Below are 21420 nucleotides of genomic sequence, written 5' to 3' on the forward strand. Positions count from 1 at the left end.
TAGCCTCCCACAAAGTCCGAGGATACACTCGATCACACCCTAGAGATTTATCCACCTTAATGCACTGTAAGGCTGCAAATACCTCCTCCCTGGTAATACAAATGTCCTTTGTGCACCACTTGATGTCCACTTGATAAAAATAATGATTTGATGGTACTACTTGATGTCCAAGTAATTTAAACATGCATGAATTATTTTTGTCACAGAAAGGCATGTTCGTGCATACTGAAAGGAAATAAGGATCCATTGCATCGTTTAATCCTGGTTATCTCAGTTTACTGTTCATTATCCTCTTGTAAGGCTCTTCACTTGGCTGATTTGGTATCAAAGAAATTACTTTCCGTTCTGTTTTAAATTGATGGGTAAATATTGTGAATATTGGATTAATTAGGCCCTATAAATACATAATATTGTTTTTTATCTTGCCATACACTGTATTGCTTCAGCAATTTTTTTTCGGATGCAAGTGAAGTGTCTTACTAGGCAACCAGGTAAATATCAGAAACTGAACAAGTCATTTCTATGCCTGTTTATATATTTATCCATCTGGAAATGCACTGATGTTTATTGTGCTCAAATTGATAGAGCCTTACCCTTTCTCTAATGCAGACCTACTCAAAGTGCTATATATGTAGGAAGATAAAATAGATGGAACACACAGTGATTTCAAAAGAAGTTCATTAGCTACATGTATTTTATATAGTGTATTAGGGATGTGAAGACAACATAAATGCATGCTCTTCCTTTCTGTTAGACAAACAAGAAGTGCTATGCTATCAGTATGACAGAGTGAATACAATGTGTCCCTGAAGTCTATTGATTTTGAGTTTGTCATGAAGTTTTCTCTTGATCATGTCAAAATAACGTCAGCCTGTATGGGTTATTTTTGCTACAGGTGGGCAGGTAATAATGAAATTGAAGGAAGTCTAGGTATCTTAGTAAGCAGGATGCTTAATTTATCTAACCAGTGCAGAGCAACCATCGGCAAAACTGGTAGATGAACTGAAAACAGTAGAGTGCAAGTCAGGTGATGTGATGTGATTGTAAGGGATTGCATGAGACTTTACTTTGAATGCTATATTTAATTCTGGCATATTCAAAAAAAAATGAAGGGTGGAAGGAGGTGTAGCCGAGGCAGCAGTGGGAATCAGTGGGTTTATAGTAGTTATCAGTGGATAGTTTCTCTCCTGAGATGGAAACAGAGAGTCCCAGAAAAGGGGAGAAGTGTCAGAAATAGTCTAAGTGGATTTGTAGCAAAGGTGACAAAATTGACGAGTTCGGCCTGAATACAGGAAGCAGCACCAATGCAGTTATCATTGTAACTGAGAAAATGTTGTGGAGGGGTGCCAGAGTAGGTTTTGAATAAGAACTGTTACACCTAGCCAAAGAAAAGAGAGGTATAGCTGGGGCCCATGCGAGTGTCCATGGCTACATATTTGATTTGTAGAAAGTGGGAGGAATCAAAAGAGAAGTTGTTGAGGGTAAGAACAAGTTCTGCCAGGTGGATGACAGTATTAGTGGAGGGGAACTGGTTGGGTCTTTGTTCCAGAAGGGAGGGTCCTAAGACCTTCCTGATGGGGGAATGGAGATGTATAAAGACTGGATGCCCATGGTGAAGTTGGGGCCAGGGAAATTGGAAGCGGTCAGCACGAGAGGTGTCCCGATGTAGGTGGGAAGGGAGGAATTGGACAAGAGGAGACAGGCTCAAGTCAAAGAAGGAAGAGATTAGTTCGGTGGGGCATAGAGACTCAGGTGAATATTGAGGGAATAGCAAAAGACCATCTGGAATATGTTTTCATAATGATGAGTGTAGAATAAGGGGTCCCGGGTTTAAACAAAAGGTTTATTTAGAACTGATGATAAAATTATTTTTCACACACAATTTGATTACTGCAAGAAGTTGAGTTTTAAATGAAGAAGTGGGATGCATGTACAATAAAATACCAAATTTTTTCTAATTGAGCAGTCACATTTTAGGATTTCTGTTAATGTTATTAGGAACAGGTCTTTGGTAGAATTTGTTCTAAAAATATAGCAACTGAGTTAAGCTTAGCTCTTAATAGATTCACAGAAAATTAGGACTTTGAAATGCAAACCACATTCAAATAGAGATCAAGATTCCATTCCAGTAATTTTGTTTTAAACAAAAATACAAGTTTCTTCTAGGTTATTGGCACTGTGTCAATTCATCACTTGAAGTCAGTAAAGATCATGACCAAGTTAGGCTGGTGGATTCCACTTCTGGATGAAGTGCAGTTTTACCAAAAGCTTACATTGAAGTCAGACAGAGAAAAAACAGGCAATTGCAGAGAGTGGATGCTCATCCAGGGCTGAATGGCAGACTGTAGAAGTATTTTCTGTTTCAAGTTGAGTAAAATTATCACCAGATGTAGGGAAGGTTTTTGTGGTAATACAAGATTACGAATACATGGAAACAAGGGTTGATTAAAATAATCTGATTGTTGCCCTGTATGTTCATATTCAGTGAAGTAAAGGGAGTTGCATGATTCACATTAAATGTTATTAAGTATATGCTTGATGTGCCTTCTGAAGGATTGAAGAAGTACTCAAAAGATAAGAATATCCAATTCCAGTCATGCAAGGGTACTATGACATCCCAGATAATCCTGTTCTGCAAGTCAATAATGTCTGAGTCTACTCCCAGAAAAATTAGGCATTCGGACAGCATTTAATTGTGACTGAAGCCATTAGACCTGTGACATTGCATAGCAGAACCAAATTTGCAATGGGGAGAACTTGACTTTTCTGCAGGGATGAATGTTGATGAGCCAAATGGCTCACCACATCTGTAATGTATCAATGGATTTTTTTTGTTGGAGGTAAATATACTGCCAAACAAAAATATACAGCTTGGAATGCCATAAAACATTGTATTTTTTTTATATCAGGATAATTTTTTAAAAATAAGATGGCTTTTGAAGTATTACTTTGGAAGTATTAAAATATTATTGAATTGCATGCTTATTAATTGTTGAGTTTTGTTTACATTTTAATTGTCAGTTGCCTTTCCATTTGTTGTTGACAGGTCCAACAACAAGTACATCCCAAACTTAAATCTACTGAGGATGCCTTACAGTATATTGAAGAGCTAATCCTACAGTTACTAAGCATGCTCTGTCTAGTTCAGCCTCGCAGTGTTCCAGATGTGGAGGTAAGCTGAAATAGAACTAAAGGTATGTGTGATATGTACTGCACAAGAATCCAAACCAGTTTTTTAAAAAATAAAATTTAGTTGCATATCCTAACTGTGATGATGAGCCTGTAATAACTAGCCTTCTCGGGTTATTTTAATACTTCAGAACTTCCTTACGTAATGTCTTTCATTCAAGCTAATCCCCTTCCCATCTGCCTGAATCAAGCCTGCATTTCTCCCCAGTATCAAGATGCTTCTTTGTCTGAACCTTATTCTGGTTCTGTAGTTTCCATACCCTCTCAATTTGCAGACTAATAATCCTGCCTTTCCGCAGCACACACCACACCAAAGAAATACGCTAGATACTGCTTTTTGCTATTATACCATTTGTTTATCAATGTGGGATATTGGATGGAAATTAATTAATATTGTAGTAATTGAATATGGATGTGATTAAAAAGACAAATGACAGTTTCAGCAGGAGATAACCTGATTTACAAGTAGAGATGGGGGATGTTGAAAGTGGAGTAGGTGGCCCTTATGATTGAGAGGCTCAGTTGATAGCTCAGATCAGGGTCAAACAGGTTATCTCAATTACAAATCCTGTGTTTCTTCCTGAGGTGTTGGCTAGGGAAGGTGTACAGAACCACTTGAATGGGTCAAAATTAGTGTTAAAGCATACATTTTGAGCTGAATTACTGCTTCAAATAGAGATGATGGATATCTTGTCAGTGAGAAAGAAGGGTGCTAAGAAAAGAACCTTGGGGACCTCTAATGGTGCAAGGATTCGGAAGGAAAGCTATTTCTGAATTGTTATGAAATCCTGCAAAACTGAACAATAAAGGAAAGATGTTGGATTAGCTGATTAATTGCAATAGGCATTAGAGAGGTCAAGCAACATGAATAAAGACAAGATGATGCATGGGACCAAAACCGTTCTCATCAAGTTTATGAATGATATCCTCTGTCATGATGATATCTATCCCTTCTTGATCTCTGTATGATCTTGGATATCGTCAGCTGTGTGGCATCACGCTTATTTGATTCCATTCTTCTCTCATAGCCATTAAATTGTTTTTGTGGCTTCTCGTCCTCTTCCACTGATTAATATCTCATCAACAGCTTCTAAAAATACGGCATCAGTTCCACATGTGGCCTAATGATAGACTATAGAACATTACAGCACAGTACAGGCCCTTCAGCCCACAATGTTGTGCTGACATTTTATTCAGCTCTATCTAACCCTTCCCTCCCACATAGCCCTCCATTTTCCTATCATTCATGTGCCTATCTAAGAATCTCTTAAATGTCCCTAATGTATCTGCCTCCCCCACCTCTGCTGGCAGTGCGTTCCATGCACCCATCACTCTCTGTGTGTAAACAAAAAAGACTTGCCTCTGATATCCCCCCCCAATACCTACCTCCAATTACCTTAAAATTATGTCCCCTCGTGTTAGCCATTGACGCCCTGGGAAAAAGTCTCTGACTGTCCACTTGATCTATACATCTTATCATCTCATACACCTCTATCAAGTCTCCTCTCATCCTCCTTCTCTCCAGAGAAGCCCTAGCTCACTCAACCTATCCCCATAAGACATGCTCTCGAATCCGGGCAACATCCTGGTAAATCTCCTCTGCACCCTCTCTAAAGCTTCCACATTCTTCTTATTATGAGGTGACCAGAACTGAAAACTATACTCCAAGTATGGTCTAACCGGAGTTTTATAGACCTGCAACATTACCTCGCAGCTCTTGAACTCAATACCCTGTCTATTGAAGGCCAACACACCATACGCCTTCTTAACAACCTTATCAACCTGCATGGCAACCTTGAGGAATCTATGGGTGTGGACCCCAAGATCCCTCTGTTCCTCCACACTGCTAAGAGTCCTGCCATTAACCTTGTATCCTGCCTTCAAATTCGATCTTCCAAAGTGTATAACTTCACAGTTTTCCAGGTTGAACTCCATCTGCCACTTCTCAGCCCTGGCCTGCATCCTATCAATGTCTTGTTGTAACTTACAGCAACCTTCTACACTATCCACAACACCACCAACCTTCATGTCATCAGCAAACTTACTAAACCACCCTTCCACATCCTCATCCAAGTCATTTATAAAATCACAAAGAGCAGGAGTCCCAGAACAGATACTGTGGAACACCACTGGTCACCAACCTCCAGGCAGAATATGCTCCATCTACCACCACCCTCTGTCTTCTATGGGCAAGCCAATTCTGAATCCACACAGCTAAGTTTCCCTGGATCCCATGCCTCGACTTTCTGAATGAGCCTTCCATGAGGAACCTTATCAAATGCCTTACTAAAATCCATGTGCACTACATCCACTGCTCTTTCTTCATCAACATGCTTTGTGATACTGGTCAATATTTCGCCAATTTGTCTCTCGGCCCTTCTACTGTATCTAAATTATCATTGTGCTTACAAATACCCACCGAAGTATATTGAAAATGGAAATAGTCATCATGGAATACTCTGTTTTCACTATCCCTTCTGATCTCGCTGATTTCAAATGATCAGTCCTCAGCAAAGGCCTTGGCTTCAACTCCCTACATCTGCATTTTAATTAATTCTGAGCCCAATGTGATGTTGAACTCTTCTTTTGCTGGCTTCACGTCCATGCCCATTTCCTTGGCTAGAAATCTTCACCTCAGACTGTGGCCCCTTGGTATTCAGAAATCCTGATCCAGCTTGATCCCACCTTTAGGACCCTTATTCTCTTTAGATCACAGACTGTTGAAATATCACTGACTGTCTCAATTTTTCTTCTGCACTTACTCTAACCATCCCACCTCAGAACCTGTAATATTTGGGTCACTAAGGACCAACTCAGACATTGTCGTTGTCAGCAAGTTTGATGACAGTGCTTTTGTGATTTGGTGAATTGGCTTTTGCTTTGCAGAGGCTCACCATCAGCCTTCGGACACCTTTTCATTTCCCATAATGCTGTACCCCACCACTTAACATCAGATCATTGTCTCCCAGATGGTCAGTGACCTAATGTTCTTGGAAAATCTTCCAAGCAACAGTGGCATAGTAGACACACTGATTCTTCCATCCTTAATTATATTCTTTCTCCTTTTTTTCAGTTGCTTCCCACTGGGGTCCATGACACCCAGTACCCTTCTTCAGTTTCTTGATGCTCATCATCACGTCTTCACCAAGGATATTTAATCCTCCTTTATCTCCATCCCACATCTGGATGGCCTGAAGATCCTTCACTTCTTTGAATGGAACCCAGTCAGAACCCTTCCACCATCACCCTCATTTGCTGGCTGAACCCATTCTTACATTGAACAATTACTTATTTAACTCTTCTCACTTTCTCTAAATCGAAGATGTAGGAACCTTAATGAGTCAAACCTATGCCTTTTTTTTGTATGAAATGTGGGACAGTCTTAGTTTCATTCCTACTCTGTCCCCCTTCCTCACTTTTTTTTAATCTGGTTCATTGATGACTGTATCGGTGTTGCTTACTGCACTGTTACAGAACCTGACATTTTCATTACCTTTATTGTCAATTTCCACCCTGCTATCGCTTCCATGTAATTGTGACTTCCGTTGCTGTCAACAGAGTTTGCATGTTCTCCCGTTGACGATGTTGGCTTCCTTTGGGTGCTCTGGTTTCCTCCCACCTTCCAAAAATGTCCAGGTTGATTGTAAATTGCTCCTAGTGGTAGAATCTGGGGAGGAGTTGATGGGAATATGGGGAGAATAAAATAGGTTTGGGTAGGATTAGCGTGAAAATTGATGCTTGATGGTTTCAGTGGGTTAAAGGGCTTGTTCCATGCTATATTTCTCTATGACTCCTGTGACTCTATAACCATGTTACACATATTCCCTTTTGTCTTCCTTACCCCTCCCTCTCATTTCAAATTAAAACATGCCTGTTATCTCACTTTTCCAGTTCTGATGATGGGTCATTGACTTGAAATATTCCTCTCTCTACAAATGCTGCCTGACCTGAATATTCCTAATATTTACTGTTTGTATTCCACCATGAACTCTACTCCCCATCCCTTTTGGAAATTATCTGAGACTGAACCAGACTGTTATTAATCTTGGTTTCATATTCGATCCCAAGATGATCTTTAGGTAATGTATCCTCTCCACCTATTTCTGTCTCCAGTATATTGCCTGACTCCATCCTTGCCTGGGTTATCTGCTGCTTAAATAAAAATCATTTATGATTTTGTTTCTTTGAGACTTGGATCTTTCCAATGCACATGACTTCTTCCTCTTGCTATAAGCTCCATATATCTGAAGTCATTCACAGCTCTGGTGTCTGATTATTTAAATGAAAATTGCATCTAAAATACTTACTCTTGTGCTGTTTTATTTTCCATTTAATCACTGTGACTCTCGCACATGCATTCTTCTTTAATTTCCCATCAGGATTTAATTTCAGGATATGTAGTCCAATTTAATCTCCTACATAATAGCTGGTTTATCTCTTTTTATTTGTGGATTATGTTTGGCAAGGTAGGCTGTGTCAACCATTTGTGACTACATCGGTAATTTCAGAGTTGTACTGAGCTCGTACAGTTATGAGACTTACTATGAATAGTAAATTTGTCAGTTTTTTTTGTATAAATTCTTATTGACCTTCAGCCACTTCTTTCTTTGCTTTTGTAACAAACAAAAACAAACCAGCATTGATATCAATTCTTACAATGGAAGAGATATTGCATGTAAAACTACTTCCCAAAAGGTCAATGCTGAGTTTGGTAGCAGTTCGTAATTTATTCTCATAGGTCTTGGGAGTGTTCCATGCACCCCACCCTTCCCCTTCTGTCTTTTTCTTCATTTTCAATTTGGTCAATTCTTCTGATCAAGGCAATTTTCATATCTTTGAGAATTCTCACCAGAGATGGAATAGATGCATATTGGTAATCAACCAACTTTGTTATGCTGAGAAAAGGATAAGTAGTGGTATCAAATAAAGGCAGGTGTGTACGGTAGAAAAGAGAATTGGACAAGAAATTGGAATGAATGAAAAGAAATTGTGCACGATGGAAAGTTATTTAAAATGTTGCTCCTGTCCATTAATATTATCAGATTAACTATGGCACCTGATTGCTCACAAATACTTAACAGTGCAGACAGAAGTAATGTGGACTGACAGCAGATTTCCTAGTTTAAAAAATTTGCAGTCTGATTGTGGTGGGTGTTAACATTCTAAACTCAGGATTTTAAGTGAAAAGCTGGTAAGATTGGAATTTGTTAATAAGTTACTGTGTTGTGCAACTGGCCATCGATTTCACAGATAACAAATTTTTAAAAAAATTATCCATTAGGAACGGGTGCAGAAATCATTTCCACATCCAATTGACAAGTGGGCCATAGCAGATGCTCAATCTGCCATAGAAAAACGCAAACGTAGAAGTCCCCTTTTGTTGCCTGTTGATAAGATTCATCCTCTTCTGAAGGTAAGTCTTAAATAAGTAAATTTAGCAAAATGCTGCCATTTTAATGAAGGTTAAATTTTATTAATGAATGAAGAAACCATCTGTGTATGCTGCATGTGGGTGTAATATTCACTGAACGACAGGATATAATTATTGAAAATTCTGCCTTATGTTGCAGAATAATTGAACTGTTCTGAAACTTGGATCCTAAATTCATTCCTTAGCAGCAGGTTGTCGTTTCTGTACCTTTCTTCAGCTTTTAAAAATTGGTGGAGCCCTTTACCATATGACTATAAGTTGCTTTTGATTGATGTTCTTTGGCTTATGTTTAAATGTATTCAAACTATTAATTGATTCTGGTTCAAATGTGAATTTTATCCGAGAACGTGGCCAAAGTAAAAGTCTTGCACAACTTGCCAACATGCATGCATTATTGTAAATGACAAATACTCTGACAAAAAAAATTGCTGTTTTTTTATTATTTTGTCTGGATTAGAAACCATCATTTAATTTAACCATAGGGTTAACAAAGCCCATTACTCAATTACAGGGGGGTGCATTATCCTTTATCTGATTTTGGCCTCATCAGTACCAAGTCCCTTTGTCTTCCTCTCTCATCACTTAATCTCTCAGCACTTCTTCAGCTCTGCTCAGTAGATCAGAGGCCAGACAGAAGTAGAAAATAGTGATGCCTGCAGGTAATAGTCATGAATGAGGGCTTTAGATGCAGGTGATTTGGCCAATGGTACAAGTAGGGCGTCCTAGAAGTAGCTCAGAATTGAGGTTTGAAGCTCATTTTAGGATCTCGTGTCACCAAGGTTGGGATCATTCTGGTTCAACTTCAGGTAATTGATGGCTAAGGAGTAGAGTTTGTGACCAATTCCTGATGGTTTCATCTTTCCAATAAGTTATCCACAAAGTTGGAGCAGGAGACCTATGTTCTCTTTGACAATTTGACAAAGCCTAGTAATTTCTAGGGTAGGGACATGTTCAGCACAGCTTTGTGGGCCGAAGGGCCTGAATTGTGCTGTAATTGTTCTATGTTCTATTTCATTCATGTTTTCAGGCAGGGCAAAAACATACCTTATTAATGTCTTCATTTGATTCCCTTAAGGCAGAGCTTTTATACAAACATCTTATCAAGGGATCGGACACCTGAAATACCCCTTTTCCCAGCACTGGGATAGGCCACGTGCCTATCAACTTATCAAATCTTGCCTTCCTAGTATCTTAGTTACATGCTGTTGGAATTCTCAACATATGCTACAGAAATCTAATGGCACTTTGAACTGGTCACATCTAAATAACTGTTGCTAGTGTAGCATTCCTTCAGTACTGCATTAGTGTGTCAGCTTAGTATCATACTCAAGGCCACAGAAAGGAGTATGAACCCATAAACTTTTGACACTGAGGCTAGAGTTCTCTCACTGAGACTTGAATGACCTGATTGATTATTAGTGTTTCTAATGATTTTTGCTGTTTGTTTTTCCATTTAATTTGGGAGTCTCTGCTACTGTATTCATTTGTTAATTCAGTGGGGCAGCAGGCTGCTTCAATTTTATTAATTCATTGGCATGCATGCTGCTGTTTAATTTCATTAATTTGCTTGATGTCTTGTTTTTAATTTAATGACGCACTGTTCTATTAATTGGTGCTTACCTCATTGTGTTGGAGTGTCTATCATGACTTTGGTTTGTGTAATTCCTGTGGTTAATATTTATTTCTGTATGTTTACTTTCTTTATTAAGACTGAGTCATAAAAACAATTACATTTTGCTCTAATTCAATTTCTTTAATATATCCCATTATTTTTAATCTCAGTTTACTATATTGACCTTTTGGTGGCTTGTTATGCCAACATTTCATCTTTTTGAATTATTAAAGTCTGTTAGTATATTTCCAGAAGAAAAAGTATCTCACTGAATAATAGGCCAAAATGTACACCACCAGCAGTGCCGTCAACCTCACAGGTCAGCTCGTGCCTGATTTCAACCCCTGCACGTTACAATGCTGAAGTCAGAAACGAGCTGGAGTCAAAAGCCAGAGCATCTAACCTCCCATTTTGCACTTGTGTCCAGGAATGGAGCACTAACCTATTCAGTTAAGCTGCCAGATGTGCCAAGGATAGCTAGCATAAGAACTGCAACCCCATTATTTGAATGGAGTCATTAATATTTGTTAATGCAGGTCTGTGCTTAGTTTGTCTAATCTTTTTACCTTTTGTTACTGTATTAATTTCTAGCAGTTTAAAAGCTGATTTAAGCAAATTCATTTTTTTAAACAACTTGGCCTATTTTAATTATTCAGTCTATTTAAGCTATTTAAAATCTCTTTACTATCAGAGATATTTAACAAAGTTCAAAGGAGTTTGATGGCAATGATTATCAAAATGTCATTGGGGTGGTACTTTGGGATCAAATGCCTGAAGCTTAGTCATTGTTTATGGCCTAACACACACACAATGCTGGAGGAACTAAATGTCAGGCAGCATCAATGGAGGGAAATAAACAGTTGACGTTTTGGGTCGAGACCCTTCATCAAGCACCTTGCTCTTGTTTCTCATCATATCTGAACTTCGGATCCATTCCAACTTTGCTCTGATTTGAGAAAAGACAGTTGGCAATTTGTCTATTCTTTCAAGACCAGTAATTGATGGATGGTATTCTTTCATTTCTCTGCAGGAAGTTCTTGGATACAAAGTTGACCATCAAGTTTCTGTTTACATCGTTGCAGTGTTAGAATACATATCTGCTGACATACTTAAGCTGGCAGGCAATTATGTGCGAAATATACGGCACTACGAAATTACCCAACAGGACATTAAAGTAGCAATGTGTGCTGATAAGGTAAGAAAACACTCTTTTTAAAGAACTTAGAAGCTGCTTCACCAATAGTTATATTTACTCTTCCCTTGGACCTAAAAGGAGACTTTAGCTTCACTGGAATACCAGAGACTTTTGTAAAGCTTTACTATTTAATAAATTGTAGCGACTCACCGTCCCAGCAAGCAAACCGGCTTGGCGGTTGGGTCGCGCGTCGTCGGAGTGGCGAGGCCCAAGATGGTGTTGGGCCTTCATCTTCCCCAAGCGACGGGGAGAACCCGTGCGTGGGAAAAGTTTGATGACGTAGTGCATACGTCATTTCCGTTTTCGGTGGGCGGGAACCGTTCCTCTTAAAAGGCCCACACAAGGCGGGAAGATAAATCAGTTTTTGTTCTGCAGCCCACCGACTAGTGTCTTGCTTTCACATCGTGGTAGCCGCCGCTACATTGGTGACCCCGACGGTCCAAACAGATTTTGGACCCGCACAATGGACAACAACGCAGCAGCCAACACAGTGGCACTCAAGCTGCCCACCTTTTGGACGCTTCGGCCCAGCGTCTGGTTTGACCAGGCTGAAGCACAATTCCAACTTCAACAGATCGCCTCCGACTCCACAAAGTAGTACCACGTGGTCAGCTCTCTGGACCAGGAGACAGCCACCCAGGTCGGAGACTTCATCCAGTCTCCTCCGGAGGAGGATAAGTACCCGGCTTTCAAAGACCTTCTGATTCGGGCCTTCGGCCTCTCCCGTCGTGAGCGCGCCGCCTGCCTGCTTCATCTCGACGGCCTGGGGGACAGATCCCCATTGGCCCTAATGAACGAGATGCTGGCCTTGGCTGAGGGACACAAGCCCTGCCTAATGTTCGAACAGGCCTTCCTCGAACAACTACCCAATGACATTCACCTGCTGTTGGCTGACACCGGTTTCAGCAACCCATGTGAGGTAGCTGCCCAGGCAGATGTCCTGTGGAAGGCCAAACACGAGAGCAGGTCATCCGTTGGCCAAATCGCCAGGCCGCGAGCCCAACGCCTACCTAAACCAGTCCCAGCAACTGAGCGACCACACCCCAGAAACAGACGACGACACTGGCGACCAGCTGTGTTTCTACCATCAGAGGTGGGGCACGGAGGCCCGTCGATGCCGCCCACCCTGCAAGTTTCAGGGAAACGCCAGGGCCAGCCACTGTTGATGGCTGTGACGGCTGGCCGCCAGCACAACCTCCTATTCGTTTGGGACAAGCAGTCCGAGCGTTGCTTCCTCGTCGATACTGGAGCAGAGGTCAGTATTTTGCCCCCGACCGGCCGCGACACTTGTAACAGGCAACAGGGTCCTGTACTCAATGCCGCAAACAGCACAACGATACTGACTTTCGGTACCCGTACAGTTCAATTACAATTCAGCGACAGCCGTTTTACCTGGAACTTTACCCTTGCCGCCATCGTCCGGCCACTCCTGGGAGCCGATTTCCTTTGGGCCCACAGCCTGTTAGTTGACCTGTGAGGCAAGCGGCTAGTGTACTCCAGAACTTTCCAAACCTACCCCCGGGAGAAGCCATACTACCAGCCCTGCGCCTGGACTCCGTTTCCCTGTCTGGCAACGAGTTCACCAAGCTCCTAGCTTGAGTTCCCATCAGTTTTGGCACCTCATTTTACAAATTTGATGCCCAAACACGGGGTGCAGCACCACATCATTACCACAGGGCCACCCCTTCATGCCCGAGCACGACGACTACCTCCAGACAAGCTCCGCCTGGCAAAGGAAGAGTTCTGCCACATGGAGGAGCTGGGGATCGTTCGCAGGTCAGACAGCCCCTGGGCCTCCCCCTACACATGGTCCCCAAAGCCACCGGCGGGTGGAGGCCCCGCAGCGACTACCACAGGCTGAATGACGCCACCACCCCGGACCGCTACCCCATCCCTCACATCCAGGACTTTGCAGCGAACCTACATGGGGCCCACATCTTCTCCAAGGTGGACCTCGTCCGGGGATATCACCAAATCCCGGTCCACCCTGACGACGTCCCCAAAACTCTGCTTATCACTCCATTCGGCCTCTTCGAATTCCTTCGATTGCCGTTCGGCCTTAAGAACACCGCGCAGACTTTCCAGCGGCTGATGGACGCGGTAGGCCGAGACCTGGATTTCATGTTCATTTACTTAGATGACATACTAATCACCAGCCGTGACCACCAAGAACACCTTTCCCACCTCCGCCAACTGTACTCCCGTCTCCATGATTTTGGCCTCACTATCAACCCGGCCAAGTGCCAATTCGGACTTGACTCTATCGATTTCCTCGGCCACAGAATCACCAGCAAAGGAGCAACACCCCTACCCACCAAGGTAGACGCTATCCACCATTTTGCCCGTCGCAATAAGGTCAAAGGCCTTCAGGAATTCCTGGGGATAGTCAACTTTTACCATCGGTTTATCCCTGCAGCAGCCCGTATCATGCACCCCTTGTTCTCGCTGATGTCTGGCAAGGACATCGCCTGGAACGACGACGCTGCAGCTGCCTTCGTTAAGGCCAAGGACGCCCTGGCAGATGCCGTGATGCTGGTATACCCTAGGACAGACGTCCCAACCGCCCTCACGGTGGACGCATCCAACACCGCGGTTGGTGGAGTACTGGAACAACTAATCGAAGGCCGTTGGCAACCCTTGGCATTTTTCAGCAGGCACCTTAGACCACCCGAACTGAAATACAGCGCTTTTGATCAGGAACTTCTAGCTCTGTACCTGGCAGTCCGGCATTGCTGGTACTTTTTAGAAGGCAGGCCTTTCACCGCTTTCACTGACCATAAGCCTTCGTCCTTCGCCTTCTCTAAGGTCTCCAATCCCTGGTCAGCTCATCAGCAGTGACATTTGTCCTACATTTCTGAACTCACAACGGATATCCAACATGTCTCCGGAAAGGACAATGTCATTGCTGACACGCTCTCTAGACCGACCATCCACAGCCTGTCCCTGGGTGTCGACTACACGGCCCTGGCTGACGCACAGCAAGCCAACGATGAGCTGCCCAGCTACAGAACTGCAGTCTCGGGCCTGCAGCTCCAAGATTTCTTAGTCGGTCCAGGTCAGCAGACCCTCCTTTGCAACATCGCAACAGGTCAACCCTGCTCTATAGTTCCTGCAGCCTGGCAGAAACGCGTTTTCGCCTCGGTACACGGGTTGACGCACCCATCCATCAGATCAACTGTTCGACTGGTTGCCAGCTAGTTCATCTGGTATGGCCTGCGCAAACAGGTCAGTGAGTGGGCCAGGACTTGTCCGCACTGCCAGACGTCAAAAATTCAACGACACACCAAGGTCCCGCCACAGCAGTTCGAGCCTACCCGTAGAAGGTTCGACCACATCCATGTCGACCTCGTTGGTCCTCTGCCGGTTTCAAGAGGAGCCCGGTACCTCCTTACCATCATGGACCGGTTCACGAGGTGGCCAGAGGCAACCCCTCTATCCGACATCACGACTGATTCCTGCGCCCGGGCACTGCTCACAACTTGGATCTCACATTTTGGTGTTCCAGCCCACCTCACTTCAGACAGGGGCACCCAGTTTACCTCCAGCCTCTGGTCTGCATTAGCGAACATGCTAGGGACGCAGCTGCACACCACCAGGGCCTACCACCCTCAATCAAACGAGTTGGTGGAACGTTTCCACTGCCATCTGAAATCAACCCTGATAGCCCGCCTGAAAGGTCCTAACTGGGTCGACGAACTGCCTTGGGTCCTGCTCGGTATACGCACTGCCCCTAAGGAAGATCTCCTCGCTTCGTCAGCTGAACTCGTGTACGGTGCGCCCCTGGTCGTCCCAGGGGATTTCATACCCGCCCTTCAGGGCCAAGAGGAACAACCCACGGCAGTCCTGCAAAGACTGCACGAGAGACTCGGCAGCTTGGCACCAATTCCCACTTCGCGGCATGGTCAAGCCCCATCCTGCGAGCCCAAGGAACTATCAGACTGTAAGTTCGTTTTCGTTTGCAGGGGCACACCCCGGGCACCTTTGCAATGACCATACGAGGGGCAGTTCTGGGTTCATCAGGAATAATGGGTCCACCTTTATTTTGGACAATGGGGGCAAGGAAGAGGTCTTCACGACGGACTGCCTCAAACCGGCCCATTTAGATCTACAACAACCAGTCGAGGTCCCAACACTGCGACACAGAGGCTGACCTCCTAAGCAATGGCTAGCACAGCCCGCGAACCATGGGGACCGTGTCGCCAATTTGAGGGGGGTGGGGGTGGGGGAGGTGGTTGTGTTGTGACTCACCATCTGAGCAAGCGAACCAGCTCGGCGGTTGGGTCGCGCATTGTCGGAGCGGCGAGGCCCAAGATGGCGTTGGGCCTTCGTCTTTCCCGAGCGACAGGGAGAACCCACGTGCAGGAAAAGTTTGATGACGTAGCGCATACATCATTTCCGTTTTCAGTGGGTGGGAACCATTCCTCTTAAAAGGCCCGCACAAGGCGGGAAGATAAATCAGTTTTTGTTCTGCAGCCCACCAACTAGTGTCTTGCTTTCACATCGCGGTAGCAGCCGATACAAAATAATAAATATTTTTACAGTTCAGATGCTCGAATTGTCTGAATGACCATTTTGAAATCTACTTTGTTGGACTTCTACACTCTTCTCCTTCTTTAGACTACTAAATTTATCTTTATCAATCGTTATAGGAAATGTATTTGTGAGGTTTTTTTTCCTTTCTGGGTTGTGATGATGGGAAGAGGTTGAATATGGGAATGATGGAAATGCTTTTTGTTGACTTTTATTTTGGTTTGGAAGTGTTTGTCCTGCTGCATCATTCCAGTATATAATTCTTTCTATTTTGTGGCATACCTTAGCGATCAATGACATACTTCTTGCATCAACACTCAGGAAAAAATAGATAAAGAGGGAAATCCAGGTTTTAATTATTTTCTACTTTGAACTATTTTATTTGGTTCAAATGCGTACAGAATCTCCAATAATTAATGTTGTTTACTTGCATGTTGTATTTCCTTTACAGATTCAGGTGCTCTGAAATATCATATTAACATCTTGTGAAAATGAATAGGTTTACCAGATGTCAGCATTCCACAAATAGGAGCAATGACTTTTTTTCTCTCTAAAAGATGTTTTGTTATTGATGATTTCAGACCATCAGCTACATGCCACCTTCATTCATGTCATTCTTATGTGATGTGTAAGGTCCATTCCACTCAGTGAGCACTAGTTTCTCCAGAGCACTTCAGCTTAGATTTGTATCTTCTTTGCATTAAGGTAATTGTTCAAACTTCAGGTTCAGATATTATTCAGTGTCCCTGATGGACTGTGTCTTTTCCTGGGCATTGGATGATCTCAGGCCCATCTAGTAATCTCAAATCTTGTTGTTCAACTTTTTTTTAAGAAGCTAGGGTAATCTTGGACTATAATTCCCCTTTTCTCTTGGTTTTCAATCTACCCTTTGTCATCAGATGGAATTTTTACTGGAATCATAGGAGTCTATTGCCTGTACTCTAGTGAAAGGACTGATATCTTGAACATGCTGAGTAATGAAGATGCATCAGTTGAGGAATTGTTGGTAACAAATACTTCAGTTGTCAAGATAAGTATGATTAATTGACCTTGGATCGAAGAAAACAGCCAAAAGCAGACTTAATCAGTGTGGTTTTCTACATTTTGTTTGCATCAAGGTCTTGTAGAAAATGTTCTTTTGTCTCCAATCTGATGAAGAGAAAATTAATCCACATGTTATATCTGTGGATCTGATCCTGGTATGGTATGAACATTTAGGTGCAGTATTTGAATAAAGACAGATGTTCACTTGGAAAGTTATTTATTTTCTGGTGTCTGAGATGGGATTTATATGCTAATCATTCTTTAGCTTCTCCTGAGCAAAAAGCAGATATGTTTCAAAGTGGAAATTTCTTTTAACATGTTGAAGGGAAGTTACAGCAAACGTCATCCTGAAAGGAACTCGGATGGTTGTTTTTCTATAGATTCTTCTAGTATGTACTATCAGCACATGCAGACAATGTCACAGATCTGAGGAATGAAAGCTACACTTCCACATGTGCAATCAGTTTTCTTCACTTCAGAGTACATGAACTGAAATCAAAAATTATGTTTTCCAGGTACTAATGGATATGTTCCATCAAGATGAGGAGGACCTAGGTGTGATAGAAGAAGAACCCATTAACACTGGTGAACAAGCGTACTATGATTTAGTGAAGATGTACATGTCTGAGATCCGGCAATATCTAAGAGAATTGAATCTCATCATCAAAGTCTTCAGGGAACCATTTGTATCAGATGCAAAACTGTTTTCTTCAAACGTATGTTGTGAATTTTATGAATATGTTTTTCAGATATGTTGCCTATTTAAATTTAACATTTTCCTTCCTTTATTTTGCCCAAAACACACCTAAAAGCAGAGCATCGTGAAGTCTGTTTCTAATTTCTTAGCCGATTGCAAGGAGATATACACACAAGTAATGGATATCAATAAAAAAAAACTGCAGATGCCGGAAATCTGAAATAAAAACAGAAAATGCAGGAAACACTCAGCAAATCAGGTAGCACCTGTGCAATGAGACACAATTAATTTTTCGGATCCAAGATCCTTCATCAGAACTGGGAAAAATAGAAAGGACCTTGGATGCTAAAATATTAATGTTGTTTCCCTTTCCACAGCTGCTGCCTGACCTTCCTGAGTGTTTCCAGCATCTTCTGTTTATATGAGTATATACATAAGACTGCCATTATACTGGGAACTTTGGTCAAGTTCCCAAAGAAAAGTTTCTGAATTGCTCAGAGAATTTTCTTTCACAGTCAAGAAAGAATGAAACCTCTTTTAGTATTTAATAGGTTAGCATTTGAAAGTCTCATCTTAAGATGTAGATTTTTCTTGTCTAAATTTTAGAAGTTTTAAATCTCTTAAATAATGAAAGCGGTACATTTTTGTTACTTTGGAATGTTAACAACTGCATTGCTGCTATTTAGCACTAGATGGTGATATGCTTCCAAAAGTTTGAAAGTATGTTTTTTTAAACCTGAAAAAACCCTTTGAATACAAAAAATAATTATGCAGAGCATCTAGAATAGGGTTTCCAAAAAATGGAATACGAAATATTACAGCTTAAAGTTCCTAGGTTAAATTCTGCAGCCATAAGATTATGTCATCAACAGCATAAATAACAAGAAATGGACAACAGGAACTCGTCAACATGACCTTTTCTTCATAAAGGAAACAGTGAGGTTGACTGTTCTTTTTATTGCAGACAATTGTGTTGCTGCTCTTTGTTCCCATGTGGAAAACTTTGAATTGTTTTTCTGAAGTTTACTATCAGAATTTGTTTCCCTTTTGTTTGAAGAAAAACATTTATTTATGTTAACTCTTCAGAACTTCCATAGTTGATGCTTACCATGTTAATTTTGTGTGAAATTTCTCAGTTCTTTCCCAGGCAAGTCTTCAGAAAAGAATGCAATATGACATTGAACCCAGATAAACAGATAAATTGGTGCACCAGAGTCCCCATGTATTTCTGTGACATGTTACCAACAGAAGTCTTCTCTTAATTGGGCTACATCTAGCAGATTGGTATTGTTGCAAGAGGATTAATCCGATTTCAAACATTACCCTCAAGTTAATTTGTTCTCAGATCATTGGAATTTATTGACAGCACTCGTATGTAGCCTCTTGTGCAATATTCAGGCTAAATAAAGATAACTGAACTTTTGGTTGGTTAATAGAACATAGAACAATTACAGCACAATTCAGGCCCTTCAGCCTACAAAGCTGTGCTGAACATGTCCCTACCCTAGAAATTACTAGGCTTGTCCATAGCCTTCTATTTTACTCAGCTCCATGTACCTATCTAACAGTCTCTTGAAAGACCCTATCGTATCAGCCTCCACCACAGTTTCCGGCAGCCCATTCCACACACTCACCACTCTGAGTACAAAAAACTTACCCGACATCTCCTCTATATCTACTCCCCAGCACCTTAAACCTATAACATGGTCATTACTTGGGATTTATATGGGATTTTATTCTACTTGATCACTTAAATTCAGATATTGGTCAGATTGTGTTGCAAATTGAAATGTTCTGCTTAAGTATTGGAGGAGTTGTGAATTGAGCTCTACGTTGATGACTCAGCAGCAAAGAGCCCTGCTCTCCACAACATAAGCAGAACGACGAAGCAGCCAAAAAAATTTGTGGGAAGAAGCTTTTTTGAGGAATTTCTGCAATATTGTCCAAGGCTGTAGGGATTGACCAATGGCTAAAACAGTCATCCCCATTGTTTTAGAAGAGATTTCTTTCAACTGGTAGAACTAAATTTTGCTTTTTTCCCCCTACTTTAAGAAAGTTGATTTCTGCACTGGTGATCCACAGGTCTATTAGATATTTGTTTCTCCCATTTAATTTGATCAACATTTCATTCTGCCCCTGTAGCTTGTTTCCTTTGCAGTTGAATATTATTACCGCATTGAAAGAAATTCATGAAAATTGCAGATGCTAAAATTCTGAAAATGCTGGAAACACTGAGGTCAGGGTGTACCAACTTTAAAGCCACTTTAATTCCCCATCCAATTCCCACTCTGTCATATCTATTGGTTGTGTCCTGCACTGTTACAGTGAGGCCCAATATATCTAGAGGAATAGCACCTCATCTTCTACCTGCGTACGTTGCAGCCTTCCATACTCAATATTGAATTCTCCAACTTCCAACAGCTCACTTTCATTGTCTATATCAGAACCGGTCAATCTTTGCTCAAATTTTCCCCTCTTCTTCAGTACATCCTAACCTGCTGCTTACAACATATCACATTTCTTTATGATGCTCTAATTGCCCCATTAACAACTGTTCCCCATTAACACAGCAAACCTGGCCTCAACCTATCAGAGAGGTCCCCTTTGTCTTCTCCCCGCTCTCTCTCTTTGCCCCACCCAACTTCCTCTGTAACCTAAAACTAACTTGATTTCTCTCTTTCTCAGTTCTGACAAAGGGGTCTTCAACCTGAAACTTAACCCCTATTCTCTATCCACAGATGCTGCCTGACCTTAGTGTTCCCAGCATTTTTTGTTACTGTTATCCCAGTGTTTTGCTTTTTGGTTCTTACTCTGAAGCTAATTATATTTTGGGTGATGTTTCCAAATGTTCCCCTACATGTTATTCACTCAGTTACTTTGCTTCAGAAGGCTCTAATCAAATTTGTGCTTTGCTTAAATGTTTCGTAAAAGTCTTGGCAATGTAGTAAACAACCTTATTTATCTCAAATTCTACAGGAGATTGCTCATTCAAATTATTGTAAAGAAAATAAGTTTAATTGAATACCATGTATTGTATATTTAACATTTACCCCGTCTTTGGGATTTATTTCAGATTCTTAGCTGTACAACTCTATGCACAAAGTGTCATACAGTGCAGAAATTGACTCTTCTGCCCACTATGCCCATGCCAACTGTCTCACACATCTACGTCCCAGTGCTTGTTTAGAAGCTGCTTCAATGTTGTGAGAGTATCTGCCTCCACCACTTCCCCAACCACACTCTGTGTGTGTGTGTGTGTGTGTGTGTGGGTGGGTGGTGGGGGGGAGGGGTGGAGCTTCTTCATCAGATCACCTTAACGGCTCCTACCCATTTGCCCCCTTGTCTTAGACATTCCTGATGTTGGAAAAAGATTCTTGCTACCTACCCTATCTATCCACCTCATAAATGTTGTTCATTGCCTTGCACACTCAGATACAGTTGGCCTTTGTTGTGTAAACATTTGGGAATAAACCCTAAACTTGCTGTGTTGTTAATTTTTAGCTTCTTATGTGGATCTTAAGGTTTTATCATTATCTTTTCATAGGATGTAGAAACTATATTTAGCCGTATTGTGGATATCCATGAGTTGACTGTAAAATTATTGGGCCTAATTGAAGATACTGTGGAAATGACAGATGAAGGTAGTCCCCATCCCTTAGTGGGAAGCTGTTTTGAAGACTTAGCTGAGGTAAGTGGTGAGATTTAATACACAAAACATCTTG

At 41.8% G+C, this 21420-nt stretch overlaps 1 protein-coding gene across 2 annotated transcripts in view; it reads left to right on the forward strand.

Moving 5' to 3' along the window:
- The window catches only part of LOC127568181 (son of sevenless homolog 1), a 170576-nt gene that overhangs the window by 96172 nt on the left and 52984 nt on the right, over positions 1-21420 (forward strand). For both annotated transcript variants that reach the window (XM_052011631.1, XM_052011632.1), the window contains exons 2-6: positions 3047-3172; positions 8471-8602; positions 11263-11427; positions 17517-17717; positions 21243-21386. In XM_052011631.1, coding sequence (XP_051867591.1) covers positions 3047-3172; positions 8471-8602; positions 11263-11427; positions 17517-17717; positions 21243-21386 — 768 coding nt within the window. The remainder of the gene's footprint in view (positions 1-3046; positions 3173-8470; positions 8603-11262; positions 11428-17516; positions 17718-21242; positions 21387-21420) is intronic.

The sequence above is a fragment of the Pristis pectinata genome, chromosome 3 (genome assembly GCF_009764475.1).
Source record: "Pristis pectinata isolate sPriPec2 chromosome 3, sPriPec2.1.pri, whole genome shotgun sequence".
Taxonomy (NCBI): domain Eukaryota; kingdom Metazoa; phylum Chordata; class Chondrichthyes; order Rhinopristiformes; family Pristidae; genus Pristis; species Pristis pectinata.